The sequence below is a fragment of the Pelodiscus sinensis genome, chromosome W (assembly GCF_052426305.1).
Source record: "Pelodiscus sinensis isolate ZL-2025 chromosome W, ASM5242630v1, whole genome shotgun sequence".
Lineage (NCBI taxonomy): Eukaryota > Metazoa > Chordata > Testudines > Trionychidae > Pelodiscus > Pelodiscus sinensis.
Genome location: NC_143084.1, coordinates 8,680,594 through 8,706,288, shown reverse-complemented (window position 1 = coordinate 8,706,288; position 25,695 = coordinate 8,680,594). Strand labels below are relative to the sequence as shown.

The following is a 25,695-nucleotide window of genomic DNA, read 5'->3' as shown; positions in this document are numbered from 1 at the left end:
CTTCCAAAATTTGTGAAGTGGCCCCCTGTGACGGGGAAAGCATACCCTGCACTGAGGAAAGGGGGGGCTAAGACTCTGTGGGTGGAGGAAGTCCCTCCCCTTCACCCAGACTGGGCATGCTCCAAGTGCGGGAGCAGTATAAAAGGCAGCAGAGCAGCTCAGGCTGGGCTGGCCAGCAAAGGAGAAGGACCTCTCGCCAGAGCTCCTGAACTGCTTCAGCCAGCCAGCCACCCCAGTGGTGAGAACTGGAGACAGCCACAACGCAACCCCCATGGAACTCCAGGGAGAAGTGGCTGCCGGAGAGCCGGAAGACCCAGCTCCCACGTGGGACATTGATCCAAACAAAGTGGTAGGAAGTAACCCAGGGAGGGTGCAGGAGCGGCCTCTCCCACCCAGGTATCCTTGGCATGTTTCGGCCGGATTTCCTGCTGAGAGAGTGGCAGACCGTGCTGCTGCTCACAGGGCCCTGGGTTGGGACCTGGTGGAGCAGGGTGGCCCTGGGTCCCCCTACCAGGGCGTTAGCCCCCAACCGCATTGACTCTAGCCAGTAGGACTTAGTGCCCTGGACTGAGGGCTATATACTGACTCTAGCCACAGGGCCATGCTGCCCGGCAAGCAGGGCCGCTTAGGGATTCGGGGTTACCCAGAGACTGGGGAAGTTTAGTGTGTTATAGAGATGGCCGACTGCCTTGCGGCCAAAGAGGCGGTGTCCGCACCCCAGAGTGCGGTCACCCCAGTGACACTGAGTGCGTGCGCCGCCACACCCCCCTTCAAAAATTATCGCCCACCTCTGTGCTAGAGTAACATTGACAGCACCAGTTGCAGGAGCACTGAAGACATTCGTGATGCCTAGGAGGTCCTTTGTAACAACCCTGGCATCATCCCCACTTCCACTATCTGTAAAAGGGAAACCTCAGTGTACAGTGTTGACAGACTCAGAGGTTCAGCTGCCTGCCCAGGCAACAGGGCTATTAAAGCCACAGCCCTGATAAAGTTGGTTTAGGTTGGAACAAAGGTAGAGGAGATCCGTTACTGACTGAGACACTGCTCACACTAAGGATGTTAAGGACTAGTCGACTATCCGATAAGCAAATGCTTATCGGATAGTCGAGTTGACTAGTCGATTTCCACACACACACCCCTTGCTGCCTCTATCCTTGGCCTCTGATGATAGGAGAAGAAGCAATGGGCTTAAATTGCAGCAAGGGAGGTTTAGGTTGGACATTAGGAAAAACTTCCTGTCATGGTGGTTAAACACTGGAATAAATTGCCTAAGGGGGTTGTGGAATCTTCATCACTGGAAATATTCAAGAGCAGGTTAGACAGACACCTGTCAGGAATGAAATAGACAGTACTGGGTCCTGCCATGAGGGCAGAGGACTGGACTTGATGACCTCTCGAGGTCCCTTCCAGTCCTAGTATTCTATGATACTGCTAGGGAGAGAAAAATCTTCCAGCTGTCATATGCTCACAGAGTGAGCACACTTGATCGGAATTGACATAGAATCATAGAATAATAGGACTGGAAGGGACCTCAAGAGGTCATCGAGTCCAGCCCCCCGCCCTCAAGGCAGGACCAAGCTCCACCTACACCATCCCTGACAGATGTCTATCTAACCTGTTCTTAAATATCTCCAGAGAGGGAGATTCCACCACCTCCCTTGGCAATTTATTCCAATATTTGACCACCCTGACAGTTAGGAATTTTTTCCTAATGTCCAATCTAAACCTCCCCTGCTGCACTTTAAGCCCATTACTCCTTGTCCTGTCCTCAGAAACCAAGAGGAACAAATTTTCTCCTTCCTCCTTGTGACACCCTTTTAGATATTTGAAAACCGCTATCATGTCCCCCCTTAATCTTCTTTTTTCCAAACTAAACAAGCCCAGTTCATGAAGCCTGGCTTCATAGGTCATGTTCTCTAGACCTTTAATCATTCTTGTCGCTCTTCTCTGTACCCTTTCCAATTTCTCCACATCTTCCTTGAAATGTGGCGCCCAGAACTGGACACAGTACTCCAGCTGAAGCCTAACTAGTGCAGAGTAGAGCGGCAGAATGACTTCACTATTCTTTAGAACTTTCTGCTCAGTGTGACACAAACGTAAATTGCAAAATAAATATCAGTACACCAACATACCATAAGACCATTATAAACCTAGAGGAGTGGAAAATGAATGATTGTAATTCATCCTTAAGATTTTTCTTTTTTTGCTCAAACACCCGTAGCTAGTTATTCTTAAACCTGCTTAAAAAACATCCTTGTCATTAATGAACACTTTTTCCTTGACTGTAGTAAGTACAAAATCAGAAGCAAGCCTATAAACTTCCAGTGCTTCCTCAAATCATGGGATCACAGGGTACGTCTAGACTACAGGCTTTTGTCGACAGATAGGGTGTGTCTAGACTACAGGGTTTTGTCGACAAAAGTCCACTTTTGTCGACAAAACTATACCTGCGTCCACACTGCCTTTGAGTTATGTCGACATAACGTCGACAAAACTCAGCAGTTTTGTCGAAGGCTGTAAACCTCATTCTACGAGGAATAACGCCTTTTGTCGACAGAGTTCTGTCGATAGAAGGCATTATTGCATCTACACTGACCTTTGCGTCCACACTGTTATGTCGACAAAGTGGCTTGCTTTGTCGACAGACCTGGATGTAGTCTAGACGCTCTTTGTCGACAAAGCAAGCCGCTTTGTCAACATGACAGTATAGACGCAAAGGACAGTGTAGATGCAATAACGCCTTCTGTCGACAGAACTCTGTCGACAAAAGGCGTTATTCCTCATAGAATGAGGTTTACAGCCTTCGACAAAACTGCTGAGTTCTGTCAACGTTATGTCGATGGAACTCAGCGGCAGTGTAGACGCAGGTATAGTTTTGTCGACAAAAGTGGACTTTTGTCGACAAAACCCTGTAGTCTAGACACGCCCATATAGAAATCACTTTATATAATTTTTTTAGTCAAATTTAATACTGAAACCAGGGATGTGAAAGTGTAACCATGTAAACGGTTAACTGATGATCCTGGTCTCATCAGTTAACATTCATGGTTTCACACAGGCTCCTGATATGCACTGGGAGACAGCTTAAAAACCAGCTCCTGGTGCACACCGGTTCCCAGGGAGACGCCTACCGCCCCGAAAATAACCGCTGAAATTTTCAGTGGTTACACAATCACTTAATAACACACATTTTAACATCGCTAACTGGAACATGAAAAACTTCAAAAAGTCTAATTCCAACTAGATTAAGCTTACCTTTCTTTGTAGGTACATCTCGCACAGACAAGGTAATGAGTTTCTGATTGGCTGGCAGAATAGGCCGCTCAGACTCTGCCTGCTTCCGCTTCATTTCACGGTTGAACTGTCGTCTCTCAGCCCAGGTTCTGAATTTTTTTACAGTAACTTGTTCAAAATCAAAACGCTTTTCAAGATAGTGTCTAAAATCCTCAAGGTCTATGAAAAATAAACAAATTCAGTTATTCCTATACTTGTCCAGGCAAGAGAGCCACCTGTGGACTCCCAAGGGCAAGATTAATTACATGCAATTTGTACAGTTACTCATTCTTGTCTTATTACATGTGCAACTGTTGTACCTTTGCCAAAAAGACTAACCTTCCATTGTGTCCAACACTTAATATATCTTCAATGACAGTGCAGTTTTGTTGGTTCCCAAGGCTTTACAAATTCTTAAAACAATTTCTGCACTTATCTCTATTATATTTATTAAAATCTATTTTAAAAAGTAAAAACAATTTTAAGCACAGTCCTTTTTAAAAAGATGTGTTTTACAAAATCTTCAACGCAGAGCACACCAAGCAGCCTCAGGCCTAGCCCTCCCCCCACAGTGGTGTGAGAAGTCACAAGCTTCCCTTATGCTGAATAACCTCCCACTGGGCTAGCCAACAGGAGGGGTTACACATGGAAACTCAGGATGTAAACCTGCATGCTGTTGGGCTGTTTGTGAGGAACCTGGGTTGTGAGCTACAGCAGCAAATCATGGAGAGACACCCCAGGTTGCAGAGCATGGGTGACAGCCCCTCACTGGTCTGGACTGCACCCAGAATGTCATATATGTACCTCAGTTTACCTCCATATTTTCATCCTAAATACATGGAAGGAGGCTGATAGGGAGAACCAGCAGAAAAACAAAATAAGGACAAAAAATGAGATACCTCCAGAGAGAATACCAGTGGTCCTTAAGGGAAGGGGGGGGGGGGAGAAAGGGAGTAGGCTATTAATTGGGAAATGCTCACCACTCTGACTCCTGCAAGAATTTATTTTCTTGAGGGCAGAGTCTAGGGACACTAAACTGCTTTCCTAGAAAGGAAGGAGGAGAGCTGGAAGAGAGACGCTGACAGAGAGATTCAGAGAATGCTGCAATTCATAATACCACTACCACCTACCTCTTTTATAACATTTTTCATCCATATATAACTTTACAAAGGAAGTCAGTATCATTATCCTCCTTTTTACACAGGTGACTTGACTTGCCCAAGGTTACTAGTGCCCTGAGCCCCAGTCCAGCATTTTAACCATTGGGCTGAGTGGAACTTATTAAAAAATTTAATGAAAAGGAAAAAAATGTAGGCAAGGCCTTGGCATACAGGCCTTTTGTTCTTTTAACTCTGAATGAATAAACAGAGTGGCTATGTCTAGACTGGCCCCTTCTTCGGAAGAGGCATGCTAATTTCGAACTTTGGAATAGGGAAATCCGCGGGGGATTTAAATATCCCCCGCGGGATTTAACTAAACATGGCCACCGCTTTTTTTCCGGCTTGGGGAAAAGCCGGAAAAGAGCGTCCAGACTGGCGCGATCCTCCGGAATAAAGCCCTATTCCGGAGGATCTCTTATTCCTACTTTCAAGAACGCCTATTCCTACTTTCAAGAACACCTTCGAAAAAAGGCATTCTTGACTGCAAACAGGGCTTTTTCGAAAGAGAGCATCCAGACTGCCTGGGTGCTTTCTTTCGAAAAAGCGGCTTGCTTTTTCAAAAGAACTGCTTGCAGTCTAGACGCTCTTTTTCGAAAGAGGCTTTTTCGAAAGTATCTTTCGAAAAAGCCTCTTTCGAAAGAGGCTTGCAGTCTAGACGTAGCCATAGAGGCAGCAAGAGGGGGGAGAAGGCAGGAGCTGATATGTGCAGGGAGCCAGCTTTCTGTGCGTGCCTGCTCCACACACACACACACACACACTCACTGCTGCCTCAGAGAGGCTACGTCTAGCCTGCAAGCCTCTTTTGAAAGAGGCTTTTTCGAAAGATACTTTTCCGTTAAAAGCATTTTCGGAAAATCATGCCAGTGTAGACATAGCCATGGAGAAACTCCATGGGCCTAGAACTTAGTTACAAAGGAAAGTCAAAACATTTTTTAAAAAGTGCACAGACAGCAGATCCCATACCCAAACCATAAAACAAAACAGATTTATCTAAACTTTACCCTACTTACAGAAAGCGAAGAATTGTTTCTTGGAGACAGAGACATGTCTGTTTCCCTCAGAAGCTGGAGAGCAAAGGAGGGAAAAACCAAAATTCCTTTGTCCCAGTTTGAAATTCCTACCTACATTTCTATTGGCCACTCCACCTGGCTAAGTGTAGTTAACCCCTTAGTCTCCAGGCTGCTGGCTATCTCTAATGATCATGACACTAGGTTACCTCCCTCATCCAATAAGGGCCCCACATCCTTTCTGATCACCCTCTGGGTATGTCTACATTGCAGAGTTAATTCGAAATAACAGCAGTTATTTCGAATTAACTGTAATAGCTGTCTACATATACAATCCGCTATTTCAAAATAAATTGTAAATAGCGGAGCCCTTATTTCGAATTAGGTAAACCTCATTCTACGAGGAATAACACCTAATTCGAAATAGCTAAGTCGAAATAAGTGCTGTGTAGAACTTAATTCGAAATAGGGGGCCTCCAGCCCTTCCCAGGGCGCCCTGGTGGTCACTCTGGGCACAAACCACTGGCAGCCAGCCCTCCACCACTCCCCAGGAGCAGTCTGCCAGCTCCCAGGAGCCTGACAGGGGTGGAGAAGGCGGGTGCCTTCCTGGTCCGGGGTGGAGATCATGGACCTTATTCAGGTTTGGAGGGGATGCCCCCAACTTCCATGATCTCAGCCCTAGATGGAGGAATGCGGCTACCTATGGTAAGATAGCTGCCAGCCTGGCTACCAAAGGCCACATGCGAACCCAGGAGCAGGTTTGCATGAAAGTCAGCTTGATCCGGCAAGACCCCCAAACCTGAGCCCAGAGCTTCCCCTCCCCCTTCTTCCCCTTGCTTCCCCCTTCCAGCTCCCTCCTCCCGGGTTCCCCTCTCCCCTCCTCCACCCTCTCTCCTCCCCTTTCCCACCTCCTTTTCCCAGTCTCCCCAGAGACTCATCCCCCCCCTACTTTTGTTCAATAAACCCAGTTTCTATTTTTGAACATACGTGTCTTTTATTTGACATCAGGAAGGGGGGCTAGGGAGGGGTAAGTGGAAGGACGTGAGGGAGAAATGGGGCACGAGCCCCCGGTGGGGAGGACCGGGGAGGCTCTGAGGGCTCCTCATGGTGGACGCTCTCCCTCAGGGCCTCCTGGATCCTGACAGCCCCCCAATGCACCCCCGGATGGCAGCCTGCAGCAAGTGCATCTGGGCTGATGGCAACGACCCCAAGAGACTCACCGGCGTGCCCAGGGGCAGCTCTGGCTCCATGTGGCCAAGTGCTGTGGTGTCTCGAGTGTCGGCACTCAGGGCACTCCAAGACAGGACTGCTTTGCTGTCCCTCATCGAGGTAGACAAGCAAGCGGGGAACCCTGAGAACTGTCTGTCCGGGGTGGGGGTAGGGTCTCTTTAAGCACGGAGCTCAGTCTCAGGCAGCAGCTCCACACACTCAGTCCTAACCTGATGCCCTGCCAGCACTGGTTCCGGCCAGCCTTAACTTCGGTTCAGGGTCCACTCAGTGTGGACGCACTATTTTGAAATAGCAAAACGCTATTTTGAAATAGTTTTTGTGTATAGATGCGTTATTTCGAATTAGCTTAATTTGAATTAACTATTTCAAATTAAGTTAATTCGAAATAGTGCTGTAGTGTAGACATACCCTTTTATTGCTAACATGCCTGTCGAAACCGTTCTTGTTATCCTTCACATCCCTTGCTTTCACCTTCCCTGAATTCTCGAGCATTATATTTATACTCCTCCCTAGTTATCCATCCAAGTTTCCACTTCTTATAAGCTTCTTTTTGTGTTTAAGCTCACCAAGGATTTCCCCGATAAGCCAATCTGGTCACCTACCGGATTTGCTTTTCTTACTGCACATCAGGATGGTTTTGTCCTGTGCCTTTAATAAGGCTTCTTTAAAATACTGCCAGCTCTCCTGGCCTCCTTTCCCCTTCATGTAAGCATCCCAGGGAATCCTGCCCATCAGTTCTCTGAGAGTATGTCTACACTACAGAGTTAATTCGAGTTAATTTATTTCGAAATAGTTAATTCGAATTAAGCTAATTCGAAATAACGCATCTGTACACAAAAACTATTTTGAAATAGTGTTTTGCTATTTCAAAATAGTGCGTCCACACTGATTGGACGCTGGATCGCATTTAAGGGCAGCTGAGACCGGTTCCAGCAGGGCATCAGGTCAGTAGTTGCTTCATGTGGCTGCTGTCTGAGGCTATCTGAGGCTCATGCTTAAAGGGACCCCCCCCGGACAGCCGGTTCCCATTTGCTTGCCTACCGTTTTCCTCGCTGTCTGCTTTGGTCGCTCTCATTTGGGACACCACAGCACTTGACACCATGTAGCCAGAGCTGCCCCGGGAACTCTGGTGCTCATTTTGAATGTGTTGCTGCAAGCCTGGCAGCAATTGCTGGAGGCTGCCTGGCACCATCTGCTGCAGGCCAGCGCCCTGGCTCTCCCCCTGCCCCCCCCCCCCGGGGGACATGGAGGAGCAGCAGCTGGATGCCAGCGTGCCCCGCCGCATCTGGCATCTGGACACCAGCAGCGACTGGTGGGACCACATCATCCTGGAGCACTGGGGAGACCAACAGTGGACCCAGAACTTCAGGATGAAGGACACCTTCCTGGAGCTCTGCGAGTGGCTCGCCCCTGTTCTGCGGCGATGGGACACTTGCATGAGGCCCGCCATTCCCCTCCACATGCGGGTGGCCATCGCCCTCTGGAAGCTCTCCACGCTGGATAGCTACCGATCCGTCGGCAACCAGTTCGGCGTGGGGAGATCCACCGTTGGAGCGGTGCTCATGCTGGTACGGCAGTCACCGGCCACTGAGCCGGGGGGGGGGAGCTGTAAGGAAGAGATGGGATGCACCAGGGAAAACGGGAGAGGTGGTGTAAGTGCCCTCCACGGGAGGGTTCGGTCTGTCCCAGCCACGCTACAGACCGCCCGCGGTGGCCAGTATTGCAGCAGGGGTTGCTCCTGGGAGTGGGGCGCGGGGCAGTGGCGAGGAACGAACACTCCCAGCCACCCAGGCACCCCAGTGACCCTCGGTTTTGTGTTTTTCTCTGCAGGTAGTCAAGGCCTTCAACAGGGTGCTGTTCCGCAGAGTCGTCCGCCTCACCGACCTGGCGCCCTGGACTTCCCCAACTGCGAGGGGGGGGGCAATCGACGGGACGCACATCCCCATCCGTGCCCCGGAACACCAAGCCTCCCTCTACATTAACTGCAAGGGGTACTTCTCCGTGATCCTGCAGGCCATGTCTGACCACTGGGGCCAGTTCATGGACATCAATGTGGGCTGGTCTGGCAAGGCACACAATGCGCGGGTGTACCGCAACTCCTCCGTGTGCCGGAGGCTGCACGCCGGGACCTTCTTCCCCAACCGCCACATCAGGATCGGGGACGTAGACATTCCCGTCTGCCTGGTGGGGGATGCGGCCTACCCCCTACAGCCCTGGCTGATGAAGCCCTACACGGGACACCTGAACCCCTCCTGGCAGGCCTTCAACGCCAGGCTCAGCAGGGCCCGCATTGTGGTCGAGGGGGCCTTTGGCCGGCTGAAGGCCTGATTTAGATGCCTCCTCACCCACCTCGACCTCTCCAAGCACAATATTCCGCACGTGGTGGCAGCGTGCTGTGTGCTCCACAACTTATGTGAGAGGAAGGGGGAGGTTTTCCTGCCAGGCTGGATGGCAGAGGCTGACCGCCTGGCTGGCCAGTACGCACAGCCCTGCACGGCTGCCATCCGGGAGGCCCTTCGGGGGACTGTCTGCATGCGGGAAGCACTGCGGGAGAGCTTCCAGGTGGAGAAGAACTGAAGTCCCCCTGGCATGCCCCACCGGGGCCTTGTGCCTTACATTCCACCCCCACCTCTTTCCCCTTTCCCCTCCCTAACCCCCCTTCCTGATGTACAATAAAAACACCCGTGTTGCCACGAAAAAATCTCTTTATTTAACATAACTGGGATGGGGGGGGGGAATGAGGGCGGGAGAGGGGAGGGGGGAACCTGGGAGGAGGGAGCTGGAAGGGGGAGGCAAGTGGAGGAATGGGGAAGGGAATCTCAGGGTTGGGGGTGTTGCTGGCCCTCCTTTCCCCCAGCACTGCGGGTGTGGGGGCCTCGGCATCCCTGGGGGGGAGTGGGTATGGAGGGTGGGGCAGGAGGGACGGGAGGGGGGGGCGTGGAAGAAGCAGGAGGGGGAGCAGGGGTGGGAGGAGGAGCAATAGCTGGGGCAGCCGCAGGGGCTGGAGCAGCAGGAGGCAGAAATCGTTACACCAGGGTCTGCAGGTGCACAGGGGCATGACCCTGCTCCCGCAAGTTCTCCTGCCGCAGCTGCAGGTCTTCTTGCACCCAGTGCTCCTGGCTGTGGACCTGCCTTCCCAGTAACCCCAGGTACTGCCACTGGTACCCCTCCTGGTTCCGGGTGCACCTGCCAGCCCAGGTGTGGGTGGATGTTCCAGGCAGGGTGGTGCGCCCTGCACTCACAGGTGGTGCAGCTGTGGTGAAACAAGAGAAGTGGTCAGTTCTTCTGCAAGGCGAGAACAGCAGGTCTCCCCACCATCACGTCCTGCTATCCCCTGGAGTGAGAGCTGGGCCAGGACTGCACCCCAGCCCCTGTGCTGTCTATAGTGTGGTGTGGGGGCGGGGGGGAAGATGTGCCCTGCCTCTGTGTAGAGGGGGTGTCTGGAGGGAGGGCAGTGTGCAGTGTCTCTCCCCGGGGTCAGGAGCCTGTCATGTGCCTTCACGAGTAGACGCGTGTGGGGAACAGGCCAGGGCCCCTGCATGGCACCCAGCTGGGGCTACATGTCCCAGCTGGCACGGCAGATACACAGGTTGCCGCTTGCTTCGTGGTCGACAAGGCCCACGCGCACGGTCCCCCCCCACCCCGCATAAGGGGACCGTGATGTCACTCACATGTGGAGGCCTCCCTGGCCTCGAATGAGACCGCTGACGGGCTCTCTGGTACGGCTCAGGGGTCCTGGGTGCAGGGCACGCTCCCTGCAGGCTCCTGCAGCTCCTGGCTGTCGTCATCCTCCTCTTCCCCTGTGTCAGGGGCAGGGCCCTCTGCCCCAGGGTCGATGACCACCAGGGGGGCACAGACCATCTGACCCCCCAGGATGCGGTCCAGGGCCTCGTAGTGCGGACAGGTGTCCGGGTCAGCCCCTGGTTGGGAGCCCATGGCATAGGCCTGTTGCAGCTCTTTTATTTTTGTCCGCACCTGCTCCTGGCTGCGCATGTGGCCTCTGGTGGCCAGGCTGGCAGCTGTGCGGCTGTAGACGGCCGCATTCCTGCACCTAGTGCGGAGATCATGGGCATTGGAGGCCTCCCCACAAACCTCAATGAGGTCCATGATCTCCGCACTAGACCAGGCAGGCGCCCGCCTTTTGTGGCCCCTGGCAGGCTCCTGGGAGCTGCCAGCCTGGTTCTAGGGAGTGGTGGAGGGCTGGGTGGCAGCGTGTTCCTGGCTCATGCTGTGCCAGGTGCACGGTCTGCTGGTGGTGTGCTGGCAGGCTTGCAACTGGCACAGCCACTGTGGCCAGAGTCTGCCCCTTTAAGGGCTCCGGGGCTGGGGGGGGGGGGGCAGATGAGTTTTCCTGGTTGTGCCCAGAGTGGCCACCAGGGCTCCCTGGGAAGGGCTGGAGGCCCCCTATTTCGAATTAAGTGTCTACACAGCACTTAATTTGAAATAGCTATTTCGAATTTGGCGTTACTCCTCGTAGAATGAGGTTTACCAAATTCGAAATAAGCACTCCGCTATTTCGAATTAAATTCGAAATAGCAGTTTGCATGTATAGACTCTATTAAAGTTAATTTGAAATAACGGCTGTTATTTCGAATTAACTTTGCAGTGTAGACATACCCTGAGGGAGTCAAAGTCTGCTTTTCTGAAGTCCAGAGTGTGTATTTTACTACTCTCCTTTCTTCCTTTGGTCAGGATCCTGAAATCTACCATCTCATGATCACTGCTTCCCAGGTTGTCACCCACCTCCACTTCCCCTATTAGTTCCTCCCTGTTTGTGAGCAGAAGGTCAAGCTCATAGACTCATAGACTTTAAGGTCAGAAGGGACCATTTTGATCATCTAGTCTGACCCCCTGCACAGTGCAGGCCACAGAATCTCACCCACCCCTCTTAGAATAATCCTCTCACCTATGTCTCAGATATTGAAGTCCTCAAATGGTTTAAAGACCCAAAGATGCAGAGAATCCTCCAGCTGTGATCCGTGCCCCATGCTACAGAGGAAGGCGAAAAACCTCCAGGGCCTCTGCCAATCTATCCTGGAGGAAAATTCCTTCCCGACCCCAAATATGGCGATTAGCTAAACCCTGAGCATGTGGGCAAGACTCATCAGCCAGACACCCAGAAAGTTCTCTGTAGTAACTCCTATCATCCCTCCATTGGCCTATTTCCCACTGATAGTGAAAGGTCAATGAGTTACCAAGATCATGTTATCTCATCAAACCATCCCCTTCATAAACCCATCTAGCTTAATCTTGAAGCCAGATAGATCTTTTGCCCCCACTACTTCCCTTGGAAGGCTGTTCCAGAACCTCACTCCTCTAATGGTTAGAAACCTTCGTCTAATCTCAAGTCTAAACTTCCTACTAGCCATCTTATATCCATTTGTTCTTGTGTCCACATTGGTATTAAGCTTAAATAATTCCTCTCCCTCCCTGGTATTTATCCCTCTAATATATTTAAAGAGTGCAATCATGTCCCGCCTCAGCCTTCTTTTGGTTAAGGTAAACAAGCCAAGCTCCTTGAGTCTCCTTTCATAAGACAAGTTTTCCATTCCTCGGATCATCCTAGTGGCCCTTCTTTGTACCTGTTCCAGTTTGAATTCATCCTTCTTAAACATGGGAGACCAGAACTGCACACAGTATTCCAAATGGGGTCTCACCAATGCCTGGTATAATGGCACTAACACCTCCTTATCCCTACTGGAAATACCTCGCTTAATGCATCCCAAGACCATATTAGCCTTTTTCACGGCCATGTCACAATGGTGGCTCATAGTCATCCTGTGATCAACCAGGACTCCGAGGTCCTTCTCCTCTTCTGTTACTTCCAACTGATTTGTCCCCAGCTTATAACTAAAATTCTTGTTATTAATCCCTAAATGCATAACCTTACACTTCTCACTATTAAATTTCATCCTATTGCTATCACTCCAATTTACAAGATCATCCAGATCTTCCTGTATGATATCCCGATCCTTTTCTGAATTGGCAATAGCTCCCAACTTTGTGTCATCCGCAAATTTTATTAGGACACTTCCACTTTTGGTGCCGAGGTCAGTAATAAAAAGATTAAATAAGATTGGCCCCAAAACTGATCCCTGAGGAACTCCGCTAGTAACCTTCCTCCAACCTGACAGTTCAGCTTTCAGTATGACCCGCTGTAGTCTCCCCTTTAACCAGTTGCTTATCCACCTCTCAATTTTCATATTGATCCCCATCTTTTCCAATTTAACCAATAATTCCCCATGTGGTACTGTATCAAATGCCTTACTAAAATCGAGGTAGATTAGATACACTGCATTTCCTTATCTAAAAAATCTGTTACTTTCTCAAAAAAGGAGATCAGGTTGGTTTGGTACGATCTACCTTTTGTAAAACCATGTTGTAATTTGTCCCAATTGCCATTAACCTCAATGTCCCTAACTACTTTCTCCTTCAAATTTTTTCCAAGACCTTGCATACTACAGATGTCAAACTAACAGGCCTATAATTACCCAGGTCACTTTTTTCCTCTTTCTTAAAAATAGGAACTATATTAGCAATTCTCCAGTCAAATGGTACAACCCCTGAGTTTAGAGATTTATTAAAAATTTTTGCTAATGGACTTGCAATTTCATGTGCCAGTTCCTTTAATATTCTTGGATGAAGATTATCTGGGCCCCCCAATTTACTCCCATTAAGCTGTTCAAGTTTGGCTTTTACCTTGGATATGGTAATATCTACCTCCACATCCTTAGTCCCATTTGTTAAGTTACCATTGTCCCTAAGCTCTTCATTATCCTCATTAAAGACTGAAGCAAAGTATTTGTTTAGATATTGGGCCATGCCTAGATTATCCTTAATCTCCACTCCATCCTCAGTGATTAGCAGTCCTACGTCTTCTTTTTTTATTTTTTTCCTATTTATATGGCTATAAAACCTTTTACTATTGGTTTTAATTCCCTTTGCAAGGTCCATTTCTACCTGACTTTTAGCCTGTCTCACTTTGTCCCTACATGCTCTAACCTCAATAAGGTAGCTTTCTTTACTGATCCCTCCCATTTTCCACTCCTTATATGCTTTCTGCTTTTTCTTAATCACCTCTCTGAGATGCTTGCTCATCCAGCTTGGTCTAAAATACCTGCCTATACATTTTTTCCCTTTTCTTGGGATACAGGCTTCTGATAGCTTTTGCAACTTTAATTTAAAATAATCCCAGGCCTCCTCCGCCTTTAGATCCATAAATTATTTAGTCCAATCCACTTCCCTAACTAATTTCCTTAACTTATTAAAGTTAGCCCTTTTGAAATCAAAAACCCTAGTCTCAGATTTATTTTTGTTTATCCTTCCATTTAGTTTGAACTGAATTAGCTCATGATCGCTCGAGCCAAGGTTGTCCCCTACAACCGTCTCTTCTATGAGGTCCTCGCTACTCACCAAAACCAAATCTAAAATAGCATCCCCCCTTGTTGGTTCAGCAACTACTTGATGAAGGAATTCATCAGCTATCACATCTAGGAAAATCTGAGCCCCATTATTATTACTAGCACTTGTTCTCCAGTCTATATCCGGAAAGTTGAAGTCTCCCATGATTACGCAGTTTCCATTAGTATTTACTTCATTAAAAACATTAAAGAGGTCTCTATCCATATCCAAATTAGATCCCAGTGGTCTATAGAACACCCCAAGCACTATCCCAGGGGAGGATCTGATAGTTTTCTTCCCCAATGTGATTTTTGCCTAGACAGACTCTGTCTTCTTCATTCCATCACTTTTTATTTCTTTACAATCTACCTCATCTTTGATATACAATGCGACTCCACCACCTTTACCCTTATTTCTGTCTTTCCTAAACAGCACATACCCTTCAATACCTGTACTCCAGTCATGCCTAGTATTCCACCATGTTTCTGTTATTCCTATAATATCTGGTTTCACTTCCTGGACCAATAGCTCTAGTTCCTCCTTTTTGTTACCTAGGCTCCTCGCATTGGTGTACAAACATCTTAATTTTTGCTGTTTGGCCTCACTCACATTCTTTACCCAATTTGGCACGGACATTGTACCTCCAATATGACCTATTAGACTAGTATCCACTCTGCCCTTCCTCCTTATGTCCATTCTCCTACCTCCGGCTATATCCTTTCTTACTTAGTTTTCCTCCCTCTCAATACTAAAATCTGGCATAGAGATTACCTGGACATCTCCCAACCGTCTCCCCCAAATTCCTAGTTTAAAACTCTCTTAATCAGTTGTGCCAGCCTCCATCCTAGAAGTCTATTTCCCTCCCTACTTAGGTGAAGTCCAGCCCGAGAGAACAGTCCTCTGTCCGTGAGTGCCTCCCAGTGGCCATACATCCCAAAGCCCTCCTTATAGCACCACTGCCTAAGCCATCTATTGATCATCATAATCCTGTCACATCTTAGTTGCCCTTCTCTAGGAACAGGCAGAATCCCACTAAAGATCACCTGAGCCTCGATTTCCTTAAGCGTCTTCCCCAGCCTAGCATAGTCTCCCTTGATTCGTTCCAGCGAGAATCTAGCCGTATCATTTGTTCCTACATGAAGGATGATCAATGGATTCTTTCCCGCTCCCTTTAGGATCCTCTTCAACCTCAGTTCCACATCCCGTATCTTAGCACCTGGCAGACAGCACACCCTTCTATTCTCTGGATCAGCTCTGGTTACAGGCCTATCTATTCTTCTCAATAAGGAGTCCCCAATCATGTAGACCTTCTTTTTCCTGGTGACAGTGCGATTCTCTGGTCTATCTCTTGCTTCCTCTGGCTGCAAGTCCTTTCCATTCCTGTTTTCCCTTGTAATCCTCTTCAACCCATCCTGTATCCTCCTGGTGCTCATTATCGGTGTTGTCTCCATCGACTCTTCCCCTTTATCTATGGGACTAACCACTCTTCTCTTCTTCCTTACCCTTCTACCTTCATTGTCCACCTGCTGTACTCCTTCATTCATCAACTCCGCATACCTGTTCTTGAGCTCTATTTCTCCTTCACTGACCCATTTTTTCCTCTGCCTGGTTCTCTGAGTCACATGCTTCCACTGGCAATTTTCTTCGCCCAGCCGTCCCCCCTCTGAGGCCCTTGATCCTGCTTCCATCTGCATGTCTAAGCTTTCCCCTTCAGCTACGTCATTCCTTTGCTCCATCATCTGCTCAAACCCCCTTCTAAACTCGACCAGCGTTTCCACCTGCATCTCCAGTCCTCGGATCTTTTCTTCCATCAGCTCTATCAGGCGGCACTTCATGCAAACAAAACTCCTTTCAGGTACCCCCTCCAGAATCATGTACATCCCTATGACCTATGAAGGAAGGCTGAAAGAATTGGGTTTGTTTAGTTTAGAAAAGAGAAGATTGAGGGGGGACATGATAGCAGTTTTCAGGTATATAAAAGGGTGTCATAAGGAGGAGGGAGAAAACTTGTTCATCTTGGCCTCTGAGGATAGAACAAGAAGCAATGGGCTTAAACTGCAGCAAGGGAGGTTTAGGTTGGACATCAGGAAAAAGTTCCTAACTGTCAGGGTGGTCAAACACTGGAATAAGTTGCCCAGGGAGGTTGTGGAATCCCCATCTCTGGAGATATTTAAGAGTAGGTTAGATAAATGTCTATCAGGGATGGTCTAGACAATATTTGGTCCCTTCCAGTCCTATGATTCTATGATCCCGCGGCTGCCACATCCAATCATCCTCCTTGTGTCCTCTACTGCTTGGGTCATGGCCACTACTGCCTCTGGGTATGTCTACACTACAGCGCTAGTTCGAACTAACTTAGTTCGAATTAGTTAATTCGAACTAAGCTAGTTCGAACTAACGCATCTAGAACTAAAAACTAGTTCGAACTAGCGTTTTGCTAGTTCGAACTAGCAAGTCCACATTGAGTGGACTCTGAACAGGGCTTAAGGATGGCCGGAAGCAGTGCCGGCAGGGCATAAAAGGAGGACTTAGAGCATGGAGATGCTGTCTCAGGCTAGCCGAGGGCTGCGCTTAAAGGGTCCCGACCCCCACCCTGGACACACAGTTCTAAGGGGTGCCGCGCTTGCAAAGAAGTTCTGGCTTGGAGTGCCCTGAGTGCCCACACTGGGCACATCACACCACTCGGCCATCAGCCCGGCTGCACTTGCCGCAGGCTGCCATCTGGGGAGAGGGAGTAATTGGGGGGCTGCAGGAGAGCTTCCACCCCCAGAAGCCTGCAGAGCCAGCCCAGTCCTCCCCATCGGGGGCTCGTACCCCATTCCTCCCTCACCTCCTTCCACTTACCCTTCCTTAGCCCCCCTTCTTATTGATGTACAAAATAAAGATAACGTTTCTTCCAACATTGACTCTGTCTTTATTGAAAAAAAACTGGGGGAGACTGGGAAAAGGAGGTGGGAGAGGGGAAGAGAAAGGCTGGGAGAGGGGAGGGCAACTAACATGATCAGGGGTTGGGAACAGGTCCCAGATGAAGAAAGGCTACAGAGACTGGGACTGTTCAGCTTAGAAAAGAGGAGACGGAGGGGGGACAGGATAGAGGTCTCTAAAAGCAGGGGTTGGGTGGAGAGGGTGCATTCAGAAAAGTTCTTCCTGAGTTCCCATAAAGAAGGACTAGAGGACACCAAAGGAAAGGAATGGGTAGCAGGCTTGAAACTAGTAAGAGAAAGTTGTTCTTCTTCCCAAAGCAAATAGTTAACCTGTGGAACTCCTTGCTGCAGGAGGCTGTGAAGGCTACAACTAGAACAGAGTTTAAAGGGAAGTGAGATAAAGTGATGGAGGTTGGGTCCATGGAGTCCTATTAGCCAGAGGGTAGGAGTGGTGTCCCTGCCCAAAGTTTGTGGAAGGCTGGAGAGGGATGGCACGAGACAAATGGCTTGGTCATTGTCTTCGGTCCATCCCCTCCAGGGTCCCTAGGGTTGGCCGCTGTCGGCAGACAGGCTACTGGGCTAGATGGACCTTTGGTCTGACCCAGGACGGCCATTGTAAGCTCAGGGCTCAGGGTCGGGGGTCTCAGTGGACCCCCTTGATTTTCATGCACACCTGGTCCTGGGTGGCCAGGCTGGCAGCTCTCCTGCCCTAGACGGCCACTTTCCTGTGCCTAGTGCGGAGATCGTGGACGAGGTCCACGATGTCCGCACTAGCCCAGGAAGGTGCCCGCCTCTTGCGGTCCAGGGCAAGCTCCCGGGAGCCGCCAGCCTGGTCCCGGCAAGAGGGGGTGGGCTGGGGGGCATCGGGTGGGTGGCTCTGTGCCGTGCCAGGTGCAGGGTCTGCTAGCTGGGTGCTGGCAGGCTTGCACCTGGCACGGGCACCGTAGCCAGCCCGTGCCCCTTTAAGGGGTCCGGGGCTGGGAGGGGGGCATAGAGTTTCCCTGGTGTTGGCCAGAGTGGCCACCAGGGAAACCTGGGGAGGGCTAGCCTCCCACTAGTTCGAACTAAAGGGCTACACAGCCCTTAGTTCGAACTAGCTAGTTCGAACTAGGCGTTAGTCCTCGTAAAATGAGGTTTACCTAGTTCGAACTAAGCGCTCCGCTAGTTCGATTCAAATTCGAACTAGCGGAGCGCTAGTGTAGCACCTATTAAAGTTAGTTCGAACTAACGTCCGTTAGTTCGAACTAACTTTGTAGTGTAGACATACCCTCTGTGTTTTATCAGCCTTCTCAACTAAATCCTGTTAGTCCGGCGAACACAAAAACAAACCAAAACACCCCCCCCCCCGACAAAAACAAACCGCAAACGAGTCCCACAATCCAAACTCCCCTTACAAACTCCCACGCAAACTCCCCTGTTTACAGCTCTGTTTGCTGACTCCTGTGCTGCTGCAGCTCTACTTCCCCTACTAGTTCCTCCCTGTTTGTGAGCAGAAGGTCAAGCTGCACATGGCCCTTGGTTGGTTCCTTCAGCACTTGTACCAAGAAGTTATCCCCAACATTCTCCAGAAACTTCCTGGATTGTCTGTGTACTGCTGTATTGGTCTCCCAACAGATGTCAGGGTGATTAAAGTCCCCCATGAGAACCAGGGCCTGCGATCTGGAAGCTTCTCTCAGTTGTCCGAAGGAAGCCTCGTCTACCTCATCCACGTGATCCAGTGGTCTATAGCAGACACCAACCACAACATCACCCCTGTTGCTTCCACCTCTAAACTTAACCCATAGACTCTCAACAGTCTTTTCTCCCTCTAATACTGGAGCTTCGAGCAATCATACTGCTCTCTTACATACAATGCAACTCCTCCTCCTTTTCTCCCCCGCCTGTTCTTCCTGAACAGTTTATACCCTTCCATGACTGTGCTCCAGTCATGCGAGTCATCCCACCAAGTCGCCGTTATTCCAATCAAATCATTGTTCTTTGACTGGGCCAGGGCTTCTAATTCTTCCTGTTTGTTTCCCAGGCTTCTTGCATTTGTGTACAAACACCTTAGATAGCCAGTTGATCACTCTACCTTCTCCATTCGAGTCAGGGGTCCTCCTTTGTTGCTCGTTCCTCCTTGTGTTTCTTCCCCGTATCCGACTTCCTCACTTACCTCAGGGTTTTGGTCACCGTCCCCCAACGAACCTAGTTTAAAGCCCTCCTCACTAGGTTTGCAAGCCTGCCAGCGAAGATGCTCCTTCCTCTCTTGGTTAGGTGGATCCCATCTCTTCCTAACAATTCCCATGCCCGGAACAGAGTCCCATGGTCGAAGAAACCAAAGCCCTCTCTCCGACACCACCTGCTCAACCACACATTTACTTCCTCAATTTGACGATCCCAACCTGGACCTTTTCCTTCAACCGGAAGGATGGACAAGAACACCACTTGCCCTTCAAATTCCTTGATCCTTCTTCCCAGCACTACATAATCTGCAGTAACCCGCTCAAGGTCATTCTTGGCTGTATTGTTATTTACTACATGGAGAAGCAGGAAGGGGTAGGAATCCGAAGGTTTAATCACTTTGGGAAGACTCTCGGTCACATCCTGAATGCGAGCTCCGGGTAAGCAGCACACTTCTTGAGATTGCAGGTCTGGATGGCAGATGGATGACTCAGTCCCTCTTAGGGGGGAGTCCCCAACTACCACCACCCGTATTCTTCTTTTGGGGGTGGTGGTCATGGAACCCCCATCCCTAGGACTACGCATCCCATGCCTTCCGGTAGCTGGTGTTCACTTCTGATTTCTTCCCTGAGAGGTCCCTGCCAAAGCATTCTCCACCACAGTGCCTGTGGAAAGAGCCTGAAAGCGGTTACTTACCTCTACATGAATGGGGGAGACCTGAGTTGGCCTTCTTCTTCTAGAGGTTACATGCTACCAGTTTTCTTCCTTGTCCTGTACTGACCTGACTGGCTCTTCAGCCTGCTGTGCCTGCAGGATTAAATGCTGCCTTCTATCGAGGAAGTCTGCATCCTCTCTGATAGAACGTAGGGTCGATACTTGGGCCTCAAGTCCTCTAATGTTTTCTTCCAAAATGGTGGCCAGCTTGCACTTAGTGCAGATGAAATCCGTTCTTTCTTCTGGGAGGAAGACAAACATGGCACATGCTGTGCAGGTAACAATGTTGCAGGGCCGTGTGACGGGGGGACTCACCCCCGCACTAACGGAGGCAGGGTCCACAGCCCCGGACCCCGCGCGGAAGATCAGGGGGTGCCGGGAAGCCGTCGCAGCGCGGCAGGGCAGCTCGCAGAAGAGGGGAAAACTAAAATGGCGGGCGCGCATGCGCCCAATAGGCAGGAGGCTAGCGGGGGGGCGGTAGGACCCAGGGAGATGGCGGCGGCCCCAGGAAGGGCGGGGGCGGGAGAAACGCCGAGCGGGGAGTTTAAAAGCAGGGGGAAAGAGACAGGAAGGGGGGAGGCAAGCGGAGAGCAGGGGAGATTCTGCTCTCAGCCTCCTCCGCAGGACGGATCGCAGGACCAGCAGGGGACCCAGCCCGGAGAAGACCCGGAGAGGAGCCGGCCGACGGGGGCAGCCGAGGCGGCCCGGAGAGGGCGGACGGGGAGCCCTGCGCTAGGAACCGTGCCGGACCAGCCAGCGACCCGGAGCAGCGGTGCGGTGGACACGGCGCTCGGAGGAGTCGCCGGGGGAGGCGGCGAGGACGTGAGGGAGAGACTGTCAGGCGTGGACCGTGGGGACGGCGCATTAGAAGCCGGGGGCAGGGGCGGCTCAGGGTAGTGGCCCTTGAGCTGGAGGGGACCCCAAGGCCCTAGCAGGCCACCCGGTTACAGGCCGAATGATGGGCAAAGCCGGGTGGAGTGGAAAGAAGCGATTTATTCAGTTACAGCATCCAGACCACTCGTTCCCCTCCACCTTGCGACCAATGAAGTGAGCCCTGAGTTATGGTTACAGCATCTTTTATCCCTACCCTTCTCTTGGTACCTGCCCTATCCTTTTCTTTCTGAATCATCCTTTTGTTTCCTAATATGGTGAGGATCACCCCTTCTCGGACCCGACCTCTTTGCTTCCTAATATGGAGAGGCTACCTTTCCCCGGACCCTACCTATTGATTCCTTATATGGTGCATTTTGAAGCCTTATTTTACTGGCAGCAGACTGGGTAACTGGATGGCCTAATTTACAGTAAGGCCCCAAATTAGGGAACTTTGTGGCTTAATTTACAAGAGGACGCTACACCTGAGGCAATCCTTGTATTGCCCTTTTTCCTGTTACAGCTGAGGGTCGTCTTGCTTCCAAGCTGGGTTTCTGCGGAGAATTATGAAGGCAGACTCTTATGCCTGGATCCTGCCTTCAGCTCCTTGTAGGCCAGATCCAGCGCTGAGACCCCCTTTATTCCCGCACCCACAAACAATAGCAGACCAATCACTATCCATACCTGCCTTCCTTCCGAGAGATTCCTCAGATGTTATTAAATACCTCCTTGAAGGGCAGGAGTGTAGCAAAAAGATTTTAAAGAATGGCGAGTGTATCTCGCCCCCTTCCCAACTCCCTCTCAAACTTCCTGTTAGCAACCCCTGGTCACAAGCTCCCTGGTCGCTGACTCACTCCTTTATAAAACCCTGGACTGCCTGATAGCCCCTCCCCCTTATTAAAGCTCAACCAATGAGCAGAGGCTTCTAGATTTCAAACCCTAATTAGAAGCTCACAGCTTCCACCGGACAGCCACAGCACACACTCCATGGGGGGGAGAGGGGGAAGGGGGAAAAAACCCAAACAGCCAAACAGAAGCTCAGCAAACAGCAAGAAACCCCCAACCCCAAACACACACTACAGACAGCCACTTCCCTCAAGGGTCCTGTATTTGCTCCTCCTTCACCAGGAGAACTCCCTCTCTGTCAGCCGATGGTCAGGGCAGTGTGTGTGTGTGTGTGTGTGTCACCCAAGTCTTTAACTGCTAAGACATGAGGTCTCGTCGCAGCAGGCAGCCAGAAGGCTGAAGGGAGCCCCGAAAGTTTAACGTCCGTGTCTTTACTGCTAGGACCGGGGTCCCTTCGCAGAGGGTAGCCAACAGACGCCCCTGTTTATAGCAAGAGCTTATTACACCTCAGATTTTAGCTGCTAGAACACAGAGTTCCTTCGCAGCGGGAAGGCTGAGACGTGCCCCAGCGGACCTGTCACCTGGGAGTGACACAGATCCAAACGCCCAAGCTCCTATACCTGTCCCTATGACTGGCTGAAGTTCTTTTAAATTGTGCTTGGTTCTGTTACAGCAACTGAAGGAGTCAGGTTAAAGCTTAAACAGTTACAGGTTTATTAAAGAAGCTTATAAATCATATGGCTATTGCTCTATTTCTTAAATGCTAGCAAATATATATAGGTCTTAAAAATGGTTACAGGAAAAAGGTAAAGATAGAAAATAGAAATAATGGTACCAAATGACAGCTTAATCTTTAAAGAGCTCTAACACTATGTATATATATACTTAAACAAAGGACCACAAAGTGCGCTGCTGGGCCCATCTTTATACCCCTGGGGGCCCGTATTCTCTTTCTTATCTTAAGATGCCAAATTGTACTGGTCCGTTTTGTGGCGCCAGTTCTTACAAGCAAGTTTCAAGTTAATTTACACTTGTAAATTACAGTTGTCCATGGTCACTGAGCCAGCATATCTGAACCTCCTGCTCCAAGGTTTTCAAAGATCATGCTGTTTTTCTGCTCTGTGTGCCCTGCATGCTTTCAAGCAGACAAAGATGGATGTTAAAATGGGGGTTCATGTCTGGCTACACTCTCTAAACTCCGTTTGTAGTCCCTGTTTGCAAGCTCCCCGGTCGCTGACTCTTCTTTTGAAAAATCTTCTTTCGAAAAAGGGCATCTAGACTGCACTAAGTGGATCGAAAAAGCGATCCACTTTTTCAGAAGAGCACGTCCAGACTGCCTGGACATTATTTCGAAAAAAATGGCACCCGGAACTGCTTCTGGCAGGGCATGGGAGCAGCATTGACTCCTCATTTTTTGAGGAGTAATGTTAGTTCGAACCAAGGGGTTTGAGTAGAACTAACGTGGCCTGGAGCGCACTTCCTGGTTCGAATCAGTTGGCGATCAGAATAGCGCGCGGGCAAGATCATGCTAATGAAGCGCGGGATATTTAAATCCCTGCTTCATTAGCAATTTCGGTCACCTACATTTGCATCTCTAGTTCGAACTAGGGTGCAAGTGTAGACGTACCCGCCCTTGACCTGGGACGCCTTCTGGTCCACAAATCACCAGGAGATCCTCTTCTTGGTGCAGTCACCCATGCCTTTATTGTCAGTTTGCCACCACCTTCTATTTACAGAGTCTTTACAGGTCAGCAAACCTTTCCTTCACCTTCTGCCTGGGAGCACACTCAGCCACACCCTGACCCCTTGCTCTCCTTCTGGCCTCCTTCCTCTGCCTTATCTAGCCCTCTGGCTAATGAGGCCCCACAGCTGCTTCCCATTAGCCCCTCAGGCCTGGGCTTGGTCAGCTGTCTACAATCAGCCAGGCTACAGTGGCAGAGCTCTGGCTTAGCCAGCAGTCTGTCATACAGCCCAATTCATTAACAGGAAAGGCTACTTTTCAATGATGCTGAAGGCCCTGGTCGACCACCAGGGACAGTTTACAGACATTTGTGTTGGGTGGTCGGGGCGGGAACATGATGCCTGCACCTTCAGGAACTTCTACCTCTACCGCAGCCTGCAGGCAAGAACATTTTTCCTGCAGTGGGACCTTGCACTTGGGGATGTGCAGATGCTGCTGTCCATCATGGCTGACACGGCCTACCCCCGATGCCGTGGCTTAAGAAGCCCTACACTGGCCACCTGGATACGAGCAAGGAGCAATTTAATGCGCATCTTAGCCGGGCTCGCATGCAGGTGGAATGCGCATTTGGACGTCTAAAAGGGAGGTTCCATTGCCTGCTCAAATGGCTGGAGATGGGGGAACGCAACATCCCCGAGGTGGTGGCCATGTGTTGCGTTCTCCATAACCTCGTGGAGAGAAAAGGGGAGGCCTTCCTCCCGGGATGGGGGACAGGTGCTGATGACGAAGGGAGGCAATTTGAGCAGCCCTGGACAGCTGCCATCAGCCAGGCTCACCAGTCTGGCGTTCGTATCCGGGAGGCCCTGAGGGAGAGAGTTTCTGAAGGAGCCCAGTGACTCTCCACAGGGTCTCCCCAATGGGGGCTTGGGCCTGGCACCCCCAATAGCTTTCCCCCCGCAACTCATCCCTGCCCCACTCTCTGGACAGTAAAGACAGACACCAGGTTTTCTTTGAAAAATAGACTGTATTAAATAAACAAAGTGTGTATTGAATAACAATCAATAACAAAATAACAGTGTTATTTTCAAAAATAAACTTTGTTGTAAATATCAAAACGTTTCTTGAACTGTGGAGGAGGGGGGCTGTAAACCTGGAGGAGGGAGGGGGTTCAGGTCAGACGGTGCTTCCCTGGCCTCAGATTCCTGCCACCTCGCGTCCGGGGACCGCTATAGCCTCAGGGTCGGGTGGGGCCACAGATAGTGTGCTGGACAGGAGGGGGGGCCGCAATTGGGTCTGGGAGGGCTGGGGGAGAGGGGGGTGCAAGGGGGGTGGGGTGGGGAAAGGGGGTTCGGTGGGGCAGGGTCATGGCGTGCAGGAGGAGCGGTACCAGGGACAGGAGCAAGCATGGCAAGGACCTCCCACATAGTGGCACAGATGCAACTCCGGTGCTGGACGAGCTCGTCCAGCAGGCGGTTGTGCCACACGGCCTCTGCCTGCGTCCTCTCTTTCAGGGCCGCTACATGCTGCTTTAAAATGTCCATGTACAGACGCCAGTGCCTGCGGGTGCCACGTGTCCGGAATGGTGGTGGAGCTGGTGTGCTGCGACCCTCTTGCGTGGGTGGTCCAGCTGTGGAGGAAAAGAGGAAGAGACAATTAGTCATGCGTGCAACCGCTGTCCATGAGGGCATGCCCTTGCTGTAAGGGACTCTCCTTCAGACAGGGGACTCAGAGGTTCTGCAAGTAACACCATGTGTGAGCTGGGCAGCAGCCTGAGCATCACAGGGGCCCCAAAGTGCCAATGGGGCCACACTGCCAACCCGCCTGTGTGTGTTCTGGAAATGGCTCCTGGCACCCCGTGTTGCACACCCACGTGTCACACATTGCTGCTGCACGTTTGCACATGCATGGCCAGCTGCACGCTGTCCAGGCTGAGCAGTACACGTGTCACTCAGGCATCAGCCACTGTGCACCCGCCTCCCCCACCCTGTGTGTGGTGCAACCTCACAGCACTTCACCTGATGTTCCCTCCCCGATATCCAAAGACGTCTGGGAGGCCTCTGGGGGACCGGCTCCAGGGATAGGGTCACAGTGTCGTCCTCCTCCTCCAGCGCCAGATTTCACTCTCCTGATTCTCCGAACTGCTGGTGCTCCTGCTCGGGTTGCTCCACTACATGTTGCGGTAACCCAGACTCCACCAGACGCAATGGAGTCTGGGCTTCCCCACCACCCAGAATGTGATCCAGGTCCGTATGGTATAGACAATAGTGTGGGGCTTCTCCAGAGTGGGAGCTGTGGTCTCAGGCCTTGGCGTACACCTGCCGCAGTTGTTTGACTTTGGCCCGCACTTGGTCCAGGCTGTGGGGGTGGTGCCCTCTCCTGGCCAGTCCCTGGGCCATGTGCCCATAAATGTCTGCATTCCTGAGGTG

At 50.7% G+C, this 25,695-nt stretch overlaps 1 protein-coding gene across 2 annotated transcripts in view; it reads right to left on the bottom strand.

The window, feature by feature from the left end:
- The window catches only part of LOC102445971 (microprocessor complex subunit DGCR8-like), a 139,239-nt gene that overhangs the window by 55,257 nt on the left and 58,287 nt on the right, over nucleotides 1-25,695 (bottom strand). For both annotated transcript variants that reach the window (XM_075914705.2, XM_075914702.2), the window contains exon 7: nucleotides 3,259-3,456. In XM_075914705.2, coding sequence (XP_075770820.2) covers nucleotides 3,259-3,456 — 198 coding nt within the window. The remainder of the gene's footprint in view (nucleotides 1-3,258; nucleotides 3,457-25,695) is intronic.